Here is a 15,736-nt window from a genome sequence, read left to right on the forward strand (position 1 = left end):
GACGGAACGCATTAAGTCTTTTTTAGAAGAAGTTTCTATGAAGTTAGAGTGCTTGAGCGAAATTAAAGAAGATATCAAACAAATAAAAAATAAAAACGATGAAATGGTTCAAAGTCAGGAGTACATAGGAAATCAATATGACGACATTTGCAGAAAATTAGAGACTCTACCAGTCCTAGAGAGGGAGATTCAGCAGTTAAAAGCTACCATACAGAAGAAAGATGACCAGATATGTGCATTGGAATCAAGACTTAACCAGCTGGAACAATATGGAAGAAATAGAAACATTGAAATCAATGAAGTTGCTGAGCAAGAATTGGAAGATGTTGAACAAATTGTGGTGGATGTAGTAAACAAGATGGGTGTAGTGATGACGAAAGACGACATAGAGATGGCTCACCGACTACCAAAGACTCGCCGGGACGACCGACCAGCAACCATAATTGTACAGATGGTGAGGAGGAAAAAGAGGGAAGAGATCCTGGCAGAGAGGGATAAGGTGGTGACCAACAACCAGGTGACGGGGCTCGATGGCGGCAGGATATACGTAAGTGAAAATCTATCACCTTACTACAGAAACTTACTACGGGAAGCAAAGAAGAAGGGAAAAGAACTAGGATACAAGTTTATCTGGTTTAAATATGGAGCAGTTAGAGTGAGAAAGAGTGAAAAAAGTAAAGTTTTAGTTATAGAAGATATGTCTCAATTAAGTAAAATAAAGTAAAATTTGTTGTACCTGACACATTATTAGTTCTTAGACCTGATTGATAAACAATATGGAAATTTTTGATAGTGATCAATATAGGGCACAAGTTTTTTTGAATACACAAGAATTTAAAAACTCATGTTTTGAAGGACAGTATGAGTCAGGTATAACAATTTTGCATCTTAACATTAGGTCAATAAGAAAAAATTGGGATCAGTTTTTGGTTTATTTTTATGAATGTTTTACTTTTGTGGACATAATTATATTTACTGAAGTTAATGTAAAAGAAACTCTGTCTGAAATTTTGAATTTTTTTAATATTAAGGGATATAACATAGTGCACAATTTAAGACAAGAAAAAAAAGGTGGAGGTATTGTAATTTTTATTAAAGAAAACATTTTAGTACAGGGGTTGGATGTAAACAGTAGTAGTTTTGAAAGCAAAGTCATTAAGGTCACAAAAAATAACTATGTGATAAATATTGTAGCCACATACAGACAGCCATCAGGTGATGAATATAGATTTATAGCTGAAATGGAAAAAATAATAACAGATATTAAAGGCGATCTATTGGTGATTGGAGATATGAACTTGGACTTAAAGGATTATTATAAAAAAAGTGTTGAGGATTATAAATCAATTATGGCAGGACATGGGCTGATTTCTTATATTAATGATTTTACCAGAGAGGAAGTAAGAGCAAATAAATTGACTCAGACATGTATAGACCATGCGTTCCTTAGAGCTAAGAGAGCAAAGGTCAGCTCAGATATCGTACAGGTAAAGATATCAGACCACTACACCTGTGTGATCAACGTTCAGACTGACCATTGCTGTCCATCCACTCAGAGGAAAAATAAATCAGCAAATATTGATATAGCTGTACTAAAACAGGCACTAGGACAAATGGAATGGCAGTCAATTAATACTTTAAATAATCCAAATGATATTTACAACCGTATATTATTAAATTTCAAAGAAGCCTATGAAATTAGTTCAGTTTGTAAAATAAAAAGACAAAAGCAAACAAAGAAGCCATGGATGAGTTTAAAAATAGTTAACATGATTAAAAAAAGAGACAAACTTTTCAGAACACATAAAGCCTACCCAAATATAACCAAACATAGAGTTGATTATAAAATTGCTAGAAACCAGGTAGTTGCAGAAATTAATAAAGCTAAAAGAAATTATTACTATTGTTTGTTCCAAAGAAGTAGAAACGATATGAAAGTGACTTGGAATAATATAAATACAATTTTGGGAAAAAATAAAACAAAAAATATAGATGAGGTCGTAGAGAAATATTTATTGGATAAGAACAACAAAATAGAAACAGTGTGCAATTCCTTTGGAGAACAATTCACAGAATGTGTATATGCATCTTTACATGACTGTCAGATAATTGTGTCACAATATAAGGAGCAAAAGAAATGTAAGGAGACTCTAACCATACCAGACCTGGATAAGGAAAATTTTAATATATTAGTACAATCTATGAAGAAAAAGGGACCTGGTTTAGATAATATACGCATGCAGGACATAAAAAACAATTCTGATTTACTGTCTGAACCCATAATAAGACTGATAAATACTTCAATTAAAAAATCTTGCGTTCCAGAACTGTTAAAAACTGCAGTAATTAGACCAATTTATAAAGCAGGAAGTCATGAGAGCTATTTGAATTATCGTCCAATATCTATTTTACCAGCTATTAGTAAGTTAATGGAGCGATATATTGCAAATAATTTGATTGACCATTTAGAAAGGAATAGTATTATTAGCAAACAGCAATATGCATATCAGAGGAAGAAAGGAACAAACGAGCTACTTTTAGATTTTACAGATTATATAAATGAACAGCTTAGTGAAGGAAAACAGGTTTTAGTAATATTTATAGACTTTAGTAAGGCATTTGATACTTTAAAGCATGAGACAATTGCAATGGCTCTGGACACAGCAGGAGTAAGAGGGCAAATTAAAGACTGGTTTTTAAGTTATTTAATGGATAGAAAATGTAAGGTTAGAATTAAGAGTACATATGGAGAGGAAAAAATCTTAAGGTATGGGGTACCCCAAGGTAGTATATTAGGGCCATTGATATACTTGTTGTATGTTAATTCACTTCCTGAAATATTACAATTTAGTAGAATATATATGTATGCAGATGACACTGCGCTTGTATTATCCCACAAAAACATTCAGGAAGCTACCGAAAAAATGCAAATAGATTTCTTAAGTTTAACCATGTGGTGCCACGACAATGGTCTAGCTATAAATGGAGATAAATCAAAGTTGATGCACATACATTCACCGTCATACAAATGCTCAGAAATAAATGTGAAATTCCATTGTCATGACTGCTTACACAATAAACAATTTGAAAATGCTGCATGTGGGTGCCTACCATTACAGAATGTAGTGAATTACAAATATTTAGGTATAACAATTGACCACAATATGAAATGGGATTTACAAATTAAGACAGTAACAAACAGGCTACGAGTTTGTGCAGCAAAATTTTTCTATTTAAAAGATTTTTTACCTTTTACAACAATGAAAATCATATATTCAGGCATATGTGAGTCAGTGATTAGATATGGCTTAAGATCATGGGGATCAGCATCACCCACAGCCATAAATCAAATAAAAACTGTGCAAAATAGAATCATAAAAACTATGACAAAGCTTGACTCTACTGTTTTGTCAGAAAACCCTCTGCTCGGATATAGGATGGTTGAGGTATTACCAGTGGATGTATTATTTGAGTATATAATTTTACTTGATTACTATTTCTCAAATGAATTTAAAGTAAAAAATGACCATAGATACAATTCACGCAAACAGTTTTATATTGTTCCTAAGACCACAAACAAATTTTCAAAAAGAGTTAGAAAATTTCTAGTTCCAACGTTTTTTAATAGATTGCCAACTGAAATAGAAAATATAACTAGTTTTAGAGTCTTGAAATCTAGGCTTAAGCATTGTTATCTCAATAAATTCATTTAAACATTGTTTATTACATTACTTTCTTTTTATATTATTGTTAAAGTTAAAATCATTTAATGCACGTTATTTATTTTAGTATTGTCATCTCAAGGAATCCATTAAAACTGGTTTAATATTTTTGTTATTATAAATTATTTAATTATTTATTTAGTTATGTATTGTTGTATTGTTAAAAAATTATTTCATTATATTATTGTTAAAGTTGAGAAGTATTTAATGCATGTTATTTATTGTTATATATTTTATTTATTTAAGATAATTGTTTCAAGTTGTTTTTAAAGCAAGCTAGTCTTATATAGAAAGGTAGAGAATAAGTCAAAACAACAAATAGCAGATCTTGACAAGAAACAAGGAAAACCAGAGTGTAATATGGAGAAGACTGACCAAGGGACAAAGTACATTGTTATCTAGAACAAGTTTATCTCTATGAGCTGCAGACAAGCCAATTTTTCCTGGCTTTTGCAGCAAGCTTTGTTTATGAACTGTTGTAATATTTTTGAGATTTTCCAAATAAATAATTGTTCTGCAGGCAAAAAAAAAAAAAAAAAAAAAAAAAAAAAAAAAAAAAAAAAAAAAAAAAAAAAAATAATAAAAGGCCTTGGAAAGGCCATTCGAAGCACAAGATACTTTGTTCACAAGTTTGTTTACCTGTTTACTGTACTGTGAGCTTTTCTAAATTTAAATTGCTCAGCAACCAGAATTGAGTGTCCCTCTAACAATATTGAAATTTGATTTAGTGCTATCTGTTAGAGGGAAGAAAACAATGTAGGTCAGAATCCAAGAATAGGGAAATATGACAGGGTTAAAAATAAATCCCTACTTAGGTTTCAGTGTGCAAGGATGGTAAAGTAAATTAATATTGTAGCCTGTATGCCTCAACTTACCATCGTAATCGCGGCATCTCCTTTTTGTAGAATGAACGACACTTTGCAGGCTTACTGAACTTCTCATTTCATCACCATGGTTACTGTCGTGTGGAGAGGCCCCATGAGCTGAATCTGAAATGAAAAAATTGTAAATTGTAGTATTGTAATGTATATAACTCATTGTATATTTCTATATTGGTAATTCTCCTGATTACTTGTATTTACTCTGCCAGTTTAACGCATGTAGCCTACCATTAAATAATCCATATGTGTGAAATGACTTGCATAAATAAACTAACCCCATTCAGCCAAACATCACACCAACTTTTGTTCCCACTGCTACCATAATCTTCCGATACACTCTATACCTCCAGTTGTCTTCCTACCTCACTGGCTTATTCCACTATTCCAGATCAGGTTTTCTAAAATTTAAATGTGTGTTTTATTTTAATACCCACACCTTGCCGCCAGGTCCAGATACGGCATATTCCAAAAGTACTCGATGCTTTGTTAGAAGGAAGAAAACAATGTAGGTCAGTAGCCAAGAAAAGAGAAATATGGCAGGGCCAAAACCCTACTTGGGTTTCAGTGTGCAAGGATAGTAAGGTAGGTAAAGTAAATGAATAATATTAACATGTATGCCTCACTGCCTCAGTAAACATAACACAAGCAGAATATTAAACCAGTGCATTAAAGTTACATTAAATGACACTGATTATAGTTATAGATCCTAGCAATTGTTGTTAACTTTGAGTTCCTACCATAAATAAATAGTCTTTTTGTAAAATGGTGTTAGGGAGAAAATAAATAAATTGAATTGAATGATGAATGATTAACTCCACACACAAAAATGTATCCAAGGCAAATATGAATTAATAATGGACTTCACAAACAACTAAACATGAGTTTTTAGTTTTTTCATGACTTACAAAGTCCCAAACACAATATGTTTTTTTTTTATTAACATTGTAGGTGACACTGCTAACAAAAACTACAAGCCAGATAACCTACCGTACGGGCTGTGAGACCTAGACTTTGTGCGGTTCCTGTAACGACTTCTCAGCTTAGCTGGAGGAGTGCGAGACCGGGATCTTGTTGGAGGGCTCTTAGACCAACTGCGCATCCTGCTAAAAACAGAATCAGGATTGCAAACAAGTTTATTAACCACGCTGCGGATTAACTATAATCATACATTTAAAAAAATATACTAAGTAAGTTATACAGCGACGACCAATATGTTTAGTGTGCAGAGGCCTATCATCTCGTGGGCAGACTATAGAATTACCTTTGTTTACTACACCAACCGCAAAAACGATGCACGATTGCAACCAATGAGTTAATAAATTACATGTCTTCTTCCTCAGGCATATACATAGACGCTCTTATAATATCTTTTTTGTAAATAGAAGTGTGTGAAACACAAATTTATCTAAGCTGGGTTTAAAACGGTTCATTTAAACATAATCTTCTACTGAAATTTTACCATTCATTCAAAGTCGATGTTGTTGGTTATTTCTCAAGTATTTAGGTTAGGTTTGGTTTGCATAAGCACAATCACTCAGTCACAACATTCTCGTGGATAGCCAAGGGGGGGGGGGGCAGGATGAGCAAAACTTGTTTGAGGGATGAAATGAAACTATTATACCTAGCCAAACTGGCTGATTATGAAAAAATTGAATGAAGGTTTACTAATCAAATTCATATTTTCAATCGATATTAGTGTAGGCCAGTTAAAAAACTGTACCGGTCTCCGTTACACCCTGCCCACTACACCCCCTTCCACTAATACCCCTCCCCTGAATCACTCTTATAGCAGAGAGTCAAACGGCACTCAGACCTATCTGATGGTTTTGACAGTTTATGACCCCCACAGCAAAGAATGGATCGGCACTCGCTCTGTTTCCCTGATGACAGATGTTAGATTTCTATGTTCAGTATGTTAGATTTCTCAACATTATGTTAGGATGTAACAGGTTAATTGTAGACAACTACTGCATATTTTTAGACCAGCCCCTGTTAAAATTTACATTTATTTATTTAGATTAACAATTTAATACAACTTGAAACCAATTAGAGCATATGAATTTATGACAAACTTAAGGTAGCTTTAACTTTGGCTAACTTACCCTAGGTTACCCACTAAATACTACTTCAGTACTATACTATTATAAATAATACTATAAGTATAATATCCAACTTAGAATAGTAATATGAGTACTAAATACTTGTTACAGTAAATTGATAATAAGTTCAAAATAGTTAATTCATAAAAGTAGTTATTGCAAAATCTTACTTTCGGTCCCGATCATATCTGGATCGGGGCGGAGAGCGGTTTCTCCATGCACGACTACGGTCACGCTCGCGTCCACGAGAGCGAGATCTACGAGATCTTGATCTCGAGCGCCTTGCGGTGTTTCTCCTCTCTATTGAGCGGGATCGAGATCTTTCAGATCTCCCTCGAGGTGGGGGAGACCCACTTCCACCTCGATACCTAAGCGGGTCTCTCTCCTGAAAACAATAATAACTGTTAGACGCAACATCATGTCTCAATAACATGTGTAAATAACATAGACTACCTTAAGATGACTTTAAAGTAGCCATTAAGAAGAAAAGCAACCCCAAAGACAGCTTTTTGTACCATTAAGTTTTGCTAAGTTATAATTAGTTAACTATTGACGATGACCCAGCCAAAATATATGCTAAGACGCTAAAAGGAAAAGTATCATTGCAATATAACAAACAAAAATCAAAAGTTACTAGCAAATGGTATAAAGGGAGGGTCATAAAAAACACTGATCTATACAATAAAACAATTTTTTTATAACATTTTTGGAATAAAAGCAAAATAAAAACTAGCTAGGTATATTCATTATAGTCAATAAACGTGAAAAGGGACAGATTGGCTGTGATATTGGCACTATTGGCAGTTAGTTATTTTCAAACAATAGTATGTTCGGGATGTTATTACATAGTTATTACAATACAATTTATTACCATAATCAAACATCATTATATAAAGAAATTTTAAATGACTAATATTAGACTCACAGAATCTGACTTCCTCTCGGATCTTGATGTCAGGCGTTCTCTTTCTGCAGGTCTGGTCGCATTATTTTCATATGCTCCATTTCTCAGCATTGGGCTTTCTGCACTAGGAGGGATGGGGCATGTTGCAACCTTGACAATTACAAATTTAGTTAGCAAAATAAAAGAGTATTCCTTTTTTGATACATCAATAGCAACCAATAATCATTTTATGTTGTTTTATGTTGTTTTATGTTTTATGTTGTATGACATTCAATAAAAGGTTAAATTACCTGTGTCCGCCGGTCGATCTTAATATTGCTGTGTCCTATTACAGGAGATGCATTTCGGCAGAATAAATTGCCATCATCAGTCCTAATACAAGTTCTTGATCTTCCCCATTGGGTGCGTCTTGAAGTTTTGAAACACGTACACGAACTTTACACTTAGATACATCACGATTAAAACATAAAAATACACAGTAGGCCTACTTTTATTTGAGCTTTTTTTTATGACGGACATGTAGACGCGCGTCGGTCGTGTGTCGAGTCTCGACAAGATCGACGCGCGTCTACATGTCCGTCATAGCTCAAATAAAAGTAGACCTACCGTGTATTTTTATGTTTTAATCGTGATGTATCTAAGTGTAAAGTTCGTGTACGTGTTTCAAAACTTCAAGACGCACCCAATGGGGAAGATCAAGAACTTGTATTAGGACTGATGATGGCAATTTATTCTGCCGAAATGCATCTCCTGTAATAGGACACAGCAATATTAGGATCGACCGGCGGACACAGGTAATTTAACCTTTTATTGCAACCAATAACAGAATCACTCCAAAGGTTCAAGCTTGGTTTTTGTGGGAGGAAACACAAAAAAATCAACATATTCCAAACATGGACGGTTATATTGTTCATAGTACTTACTAAATGAATATTAAGTAAAGAGACAATTACCTGACTGAAAATTGGTTGGGGAAAATGAATTACTTTAAAACTCATTAAATTGAGGCCAGTTAGGCCTATGGAGTTAGATTTGATTTACCAGAATAAAATTGTACCGTAAATTATTATGTTTAAACTAAACTCAAAAAGTAATACATTAGTGGTTGTGTGAACTGGTTTTCTATGGCTGATTATTGGATAGCTGATAAATGCCTTTTTAAATGTGATTCTTATGCAATATACCTGTTCTTCGGTGGATGGAGGTAATGCCGCTACAGGTTGGTCAGTCGCTGGTACTGGGATCATTTCCGTGTCGTCTAACGGCACATGTAAAGGTGATTTTACAATATGATCTGTGTTGGTTGTTTTGATCGAAGCTTCGGCTCCACCTACAACATGGATCTCAGTTAGCAAACATGGACTACTAGATGAGGTAGATGTGCACAGTGCACCCCCCTAATTATGTTGAGTAATTTCTCTTCCAACCTCAATTCTTATAATAAAGAACACAAGCAAGAAAAAACAACATTTTGACAGTCGTATTCTCAGCAAGACAGTTCAACCTAAAACAGACCTAAAACTCTACAAACTGGAAACTAAGGTATTTTAATTTATCATGCTGAAAACCAACCTCCCCAATGGTGCAACCTATGCAAGCAATTCCCTCTGTGTCAGCTTCAGCAGCACCGTTGGCATAGTCATTAAAATGATCAACTAAGAGGCAGGGCAACTGCAGCAACATTTCTCAATAGAAAGACAACCCGTTATTTTGATGCAAGTTTTGAGAAAAGGCCGCCCTTCACAGACCATTGTAATTTAAAAAGTTTTCAAATGTATTTTCAGGCTAAAAAGTCTGAATATTTCTCAAGTAATCTATTACTTGCAAGTGCAATCAATTGTTATCTGTAAGTTCTTATTTTTGCTGTTCAACTGTTAGTAAGTATGCTGAAAATACACCCAGACAGCTTTAGTAAATTCACATCTTTTAACTTATTTATTGAGATGTCTATTTAGTTATAATAAAACTATTCTCTGTTATCCGTATATGGGACAGGGTGTCCCGTGCGAAGACCTAAGTAGCCTACTACGACACCTAAGACTCTTCAAAACACAATTTGTTAGGGAAATTTCCGCCATTTTGATTTTGTTTCTATACAGTAAACTCTTGCTCATCCGGACTAATGTGGCTGACGTCTGGTCCGGATTGCGAAAAATCCAGACTATCGAGAGTCGAATAAATACACAGTACTGTATATAGCCGTTTTTTCAATTTAATTCCAGGTCCACAGTAATGATAGCCGGGCATATGCACTTCCAACGGTAATAATCTTTACGGCTGAATTTTATTCTAGGTCCACAGTAATGATAGCCCGGGGCATATGCACTTCCACCGGTAATAATCTTTTCGGCCGAATTTTGTTCCAGGTCCACAGTAATGATAGCCCGGGCATATGCACTTCCACCGGTAATAATGGTTTCGGTCGAATTTTGTTCCAGGTTCACAGTAATGATAGCCCGGGCATTTTATGCACTTCCACCGGTATAATTTTTTCATCCGAATTTTGTTACAGGTCCACAGTAATGATAGCCCGGGCATATGCACTTCCACCGGTAATAATTTTTACCGCCGTGTTATCCGATTTTTTTCATTAATCTAGGTAGTCTTGGTCCCGTTCCGCTTGGATAATCGGACTTCTACTGTACTGTGCCACTAAAAAAAATCACGATTGCCGATCCGGATTACCGGGAGTCCGGACAAGGCCGATCCGGATGAGCGAGAGTCTACTGTATCTTTAAAACTATAGATGACATCTTTAAAAATTAGGTATACCATATGAGGTAGCAATAAACATTTTGTTGATTTCAAAATGGCAGCAACTAACATTACTAATATTAATGGACTGCTTTTATACGAACAAATGTCAAGAACAATTTTATTTAGCCTTTAAAATTTCCTATCAAAAACAATAGCATATCAAGTTCAAAATTATGAAAAAAATTAATAGCTTATAAATTTAAGTTATTAGGTTGTCAGAACAGGGGGAGTGTTGGATGATGTCCAATGATATAAGTCAGTGTCACGACATCCAAAATATAATTTTAGAGCTGTCTCACGACGTCCAATATAAACTATTCGACTGTTACACGACGACCAAATCTCATCAGGTCCAAAAGTACAATAACTGTAAAAACATAGTCTTTCTACAAGCTTTGGACATCATGGAATTGGTCGTCGTGCAACAGCGCACTTTATACTCTTAAATCTTAGCAATAGCACAACGTCCAAATCCGCTTTCAGTTGCACGACATCCAGAGCTCCTGCATACAGAGCGAGGGGTACTTTCCAGTTAAGGGGAACATTCATTATTATCGATGATTTCTTTTCGATATATCGATCTTTTTGTTTTCCTTTACTATCCATATTCCATCTGTTTTAATATCTTCGAACACATTTACATTACATACAGACATAGCAAATATGTCTAAGCTATACTTGGTTCAATAACCAAGTTATTGAGTTATAGCTCGCATTAGAGAATAGGATTAGGAACTAATCTTGTTTAGGCAAAAATCATAGCCATATATTGGATTAAGAAATTAAACTATTCCAAACTACCCTAATATAACCAACCAAACTTGCTGTAGGCTAAGTTACCGTTTCTAAATCCTGTTTAATAACAGAAAAGGCACATGGGAAATATGCTACCAAACGGAATTTTGAAATATTACTACAGCAAGTTTGGTTAGTTAGGTTAGTTTAGAACAGTTTCATTTCAATATAATTTTGTATTGTTTGTTGATACTGATTACTGAACAATTTATTCAACGTGGTTGTCAGCTAATAAGTTTCAATTTTTTTATATCAATACATCAAATAAAAAATAAAATATCGATATATCTAAAAGAAGTCATGAATAATAATAAATGTTCCCTTTAACAGGAAAGTACCGAGCGAGGTTAGGTTGGGTTGGGTTAAGTTAGGTTAGGTTAGTATGCACTAAAGACGGTGAAACAATAATCAAAGTGTGCAGGCGCTCTGGATTACGTGGGACAGCGCTGAGCTATTGGATGTGGTGCAACTGGCAGCAGCTTTAAACGTGGTGCAACTGCTACTTTTTTAAGAGTGTTAAGTGTGCTGTTTAACAACGACCATCCCATGACGTCTTAAGCTTGTAGAAAGACTATGTTTATTGCAGTTATTGTTTTTTTGGACTTGGTGAGTTTTAGACGTAATGCAACAGTCAAATATTTTATATTGGACAATGTAAAACAGCTCAAAAATATATTTTGGATATCGTAAAACTGACTTATAGGCCTATCACTTGGACGTCGTGAAATGCATCCGGAACAGGTCATACCCAATGAAGGACAAGCTGTCAGGGTGCGACTGGCCTGTAACTAAATATTATGTTTTTACAGCTATTAATTAGGCTATTCAATCTTTTTGGAATAACTGTTGTTTTATAAATAATTTGTTAATGATTTTTTTTAAGTCCTTGACATTCTTTAAAAGGTTACCGGTAGCCAATTTTTGGTAGTTTAAATTAAAAAATTAGAATGGTCTAAGCCTCTTTGAAACCAAAAGATATTTTTTATGATCATTTTTTCAATTAGTAATCCTAATGTCATAAGGGTGTCGTTTAAAAGATATGAACTTTAAATATTTCTTAATAAAAAAGGAGTGGATTTTTTTCTAATAGAGCATTTTTTAAGGAATCATATTCTTAATTTTATTTTTATTTTATCCATAAAATCTATTCATAAGGTTTTTTACTTACCCACAGGTCACTGTGTGATCATTATTATAAATCGATCACATGGATTTATTGTAGGCCTAAATGAATTGAGCTGTTTTAAAAATTTAAACTTAGGCTATGCTTTGCAGCTTGGTTATTTTTTAATTTGGCTTTAGTTTAAAAACATAGATACAGCGTAGCGCAGCGCATGTTTTAAATCAAAACTGTGCATTGAAATAAAGTATGATTAACTAGTAGTGTATTTCAGCGTAGCGTACGACCGAGGAACAAACTATTTTGTTTTTCTCAGAGCATATTGGAGCGCATTCGCCTAATAGTTAATAGGCTACTAGTTTCTTTTCTGCACCAATTGGTCTCCTCCAATTAGTTGTCAGCTTCTCCCAATCATCCTTCACCAAACTAATTATGTAATCGAATGTTGTAGTCGACATTCTCGTATCATCCTTAAATCGAGACTTAAACTGGGACGGGTGGCGTCGTCTTGTAATCCAGCTTCTAGGAGGTTACGAATTGTGGATATTTATAGGCATGCACTTTGGATGCGATACTCCCTGGTGTGGATTACCGTCCGCACAAGTGAGTACTACAACTATCCGCAGTTATCCTGAAAATTAGACCAATTTGTATATACCAAGGAAAAAATGTGGTTCGGATTCCACTTTAAACTGTAGGTCCCTTAGTTGCCATTAAATGTATGGGATATTAATTAACAGCTGTGTCTAAGGAATAAGTCGGCCTTAGTGACTAACAAGACTACAAGATCGCGCCACTCATCCTACACTCATCTCCATTCATACTTGGCTTAAAATACCTACTTTGTATGGTCGCTATTTCATTGAAAAGTATTAAAGTGTTTCCTAAGGATTGGAAATAAGTGGTGATGTTCACCATGTTTGTCCCTTCCTTTACACACTTAATGCAACCCGACACTTCTCCTACTGATCAAAAACTGCCACCTAAGGTATTTTCGACAATACTAATATTAGCCGTATTCGACAGAGCCATCCTCTAAGTATACTGATGTAGGCCTACCTTATTAAGACCGTCTACAACCTATGCGCTACGCTACGCTGCACTCTCTGTGTGTATTGAACTATGTGCTCGGCTACGCTACGCTGTCTGTATGTTTCTACACTTACTCAGGCGGGGAGGGTATGGACTAACCTACATTTAATGGTTGTCTATGATATGCGTTGTGTTCTCAGATCACTTTACATTTTTTGATACAGATTTACAGAACGTGAATAGATTCATTCTTAGCGGGAACGTTAATTTTATTTTGCACCGTTTTTGGCCACTATGGTGAATCTAATCAAAGTGGTGGAACCGACTAAAAAAGTACCATAGTCGATGAAGTAACATAGCCTTGGTATCAGATTTGAGCCTGCCAAGTCGTGGCAGGAAGGTTGATGAAAACTTTAATTTAGGCCTACTGAAAACCCTCGTGTTTATAGTTTTTGACTTTGACAGTTTTGCTTTCAACATACTAGACAAATAAAACAAAATTAACATTGAGCACGTATCTAAACTATAAGTTGGCCTAGATCAAAATTGAATGTGGATAACAAGTTGAATAGTTAATGGTGTCCAAATTTTTAAAATCCTCCAGCATCCCATCATGTGTTCTATTAATGTCCAGACTAGGCCTATAGTATGGTGCAATAAGGAAAAAAACTGCCTAACCTCGACATCTGAAGTGAAAGCTAACTTTTGACTCCGAAATGTTCACTATAGGCTAGTCTCCGTATTGTATGGTAAATAGTAACACCACTCTGAATCTCGGGTTTTAGGGGTAAGGGAGGATTTAAGATGAAAAATAGGTTGCTTTTTTTATTTTTATTAAATATCTCGATTACCATAATTTAGCACAAAACACGTTGTTTACAAAAATGATCTACTATAAATTTGTAGCAAGAATAGTCCTCTTCATACTCTTGTTTAAGAGTTACAAAAGCTTAAAAATTGACATTTATCTAACGCTTTTAAAGTCCCAGAGGAATCTAAATATTTCCAAAAATAATTACGATAAAGCTTCAAAACTTGGAACAAAGTCACTGGACATAAAAATAATTTAAATTCATTAGGCCTATTTAGAGATGACACTACCTTTTAATGGGGGACGACCCGCTAGGAGTAAGAAATCTTTCAAAGACTGCCATTTTTGACTTGGTTGATTGTTGTTGTTGGTCAACAATCTATCAATCTAAGCCTACCTTAAAGGTTTTTTTCTGACTCCTAGCGGGCCGTCCCCCTGAGAAGGTAGCGTAAGTTATCACTAAAGCATAAACAATAGAGTTGTTGTTGTGTGTGGAGTTGTTTATAAATAATGTATAAAATTATGTTGATGCCCAGTGACTTTGTTCAAAGTTTGATAGTTTTGTTCCATCCATCTTTAATACTTTTTTATGTTGCAGTTTCCAGGACTTTTAAGTGTTAGAAGTGGCCAAAAAATGTTCATTTTTAAGCTTTTGTACTCTGCAACCATTCTCATTAACATCGTTATGAAGAGGACCATTCTCACTTGAAATTTATCGTACATAGGCCTATGGTACTTTTTGTAAATAATGTGTTTCACAAAGGCACATGGTAATGAAGATACTTAATGAGAACTTAAAAAAAAAACAAAAAGATATAGTCTAAATACACTAGTAATAGTAATATATTTGCACTTATTTAAGTTATACTGTTGACTCACAAGACGGTAAATACATTTGAAAGATGGTGAGTGGTAATCGAAAATTCGCCTATTGGGCATGATAATGATTGGATCGTTCAATTGAAATCGATCACCAGTTACAATCTTTCACATGTATTTACCGTCTTGTGAGTCAACAGTATATATAAGTGTAAATATATTATTCCTAGTGTTATTAGACATATATATTTTTGTTTTTTCAGGTAATTTGATAACTTAACATGTCCCTACGATGCTGATCAAGAAGTTATTGATTGAGAACCAAAAAAACTACCTATTTTTCAACTTTAAACACCTCTCCTCCAAACCCGATGCCCAGAGTGGTATTATTTTTACCATTTACGGAAAGTAAATAAAAGAAACGTCTTATAACACTTAAAACATATATTTACGCTTATACTGTTACTCACAAGATGGTAAATATACAAAAAAGATGGTAAGTGGTGATCGATTTCGATTGGACACTCCAATCATCATCAGACCCAATAGGCGAATGTAATTTTTACCATTTGTGGGCTAACTTCAGTTGCTAGTCAAAAGTTAGCTTTCACTTTGGATGTCGTGGTTTAGATCTAATTGCACGGTAGGCCTAAGTTTCTACTAGTAAAAAGAGTATTTAGGCTACCGTCAATAACTTAATAAGAAACCTAAATAATATGATAGTTGACTCAACTTAGGGTATATAGTTTTATAGGTCAAGTTTAAAACTTCACAGAGTCTGAACGGAATAACTTAA

General features: G+C 34.5%; 1 protein-coding gene across 5 annotated transcripts in view; it reads right to left on the reverse strand.

The window, feature by feature from the left end:
- LOC128997952 (RNA-binding protein 27-like) overlaps positions 1-15,736 on the reverse strand; it is an 86,277-nt gene that overhangs the window by 37,462 nt on the left and 33,079 nt on the right. For 4 of the 5 annotated variants that reach the window (XM_054423808.1, XM_054423810.1, XM_054423806.1 and 1 more), the window contains 5 exons: positions 8,791-8,936; positions 7,628-7,756; positions 6,873-7,087; positions 5,591-5,706; positions 4,598-4,711 (listed from right to left, as the gene is read on the reverse strand). In XM_054423808.1, the coding sequence (XP_054279783.1) occupies positions 4,598-4,711; positions 5,591-5,706; positions 6,873-7,087; positions 7,628-7,756; positions 8,791-8,936 (720 nt within the window). The remainder of the gene's footprint in view (positions 1-4,597; positions 4,712-5,590; positions 5,707-6,872; positions 7,088-7,627; positions 7,757-8,790; positions 8,937-15,736) is intronic. The other variant, XM_054423807.1, reaches the window with a different exon arrangement.

Source organism: Macrosteles quadrilineatus, unplaced genomic scaffold, assembly GCF_028750875.1.
Source record: "Macrosteles quadrilineatus isolate MER2022 unplaced genomic scaffold, UCM_ALF_1.0 Scaffold_7__1_contigs__length_78375512, whole genome shotgun sequence".
In the NCBI taxonomy this organism is placed as follows: Eukaryota; Metazoa; Arthropoda; class Insecta; order Hemiptera; family Cicadellidae; genus Macrosteles; species Macrosteles quadrilineatus.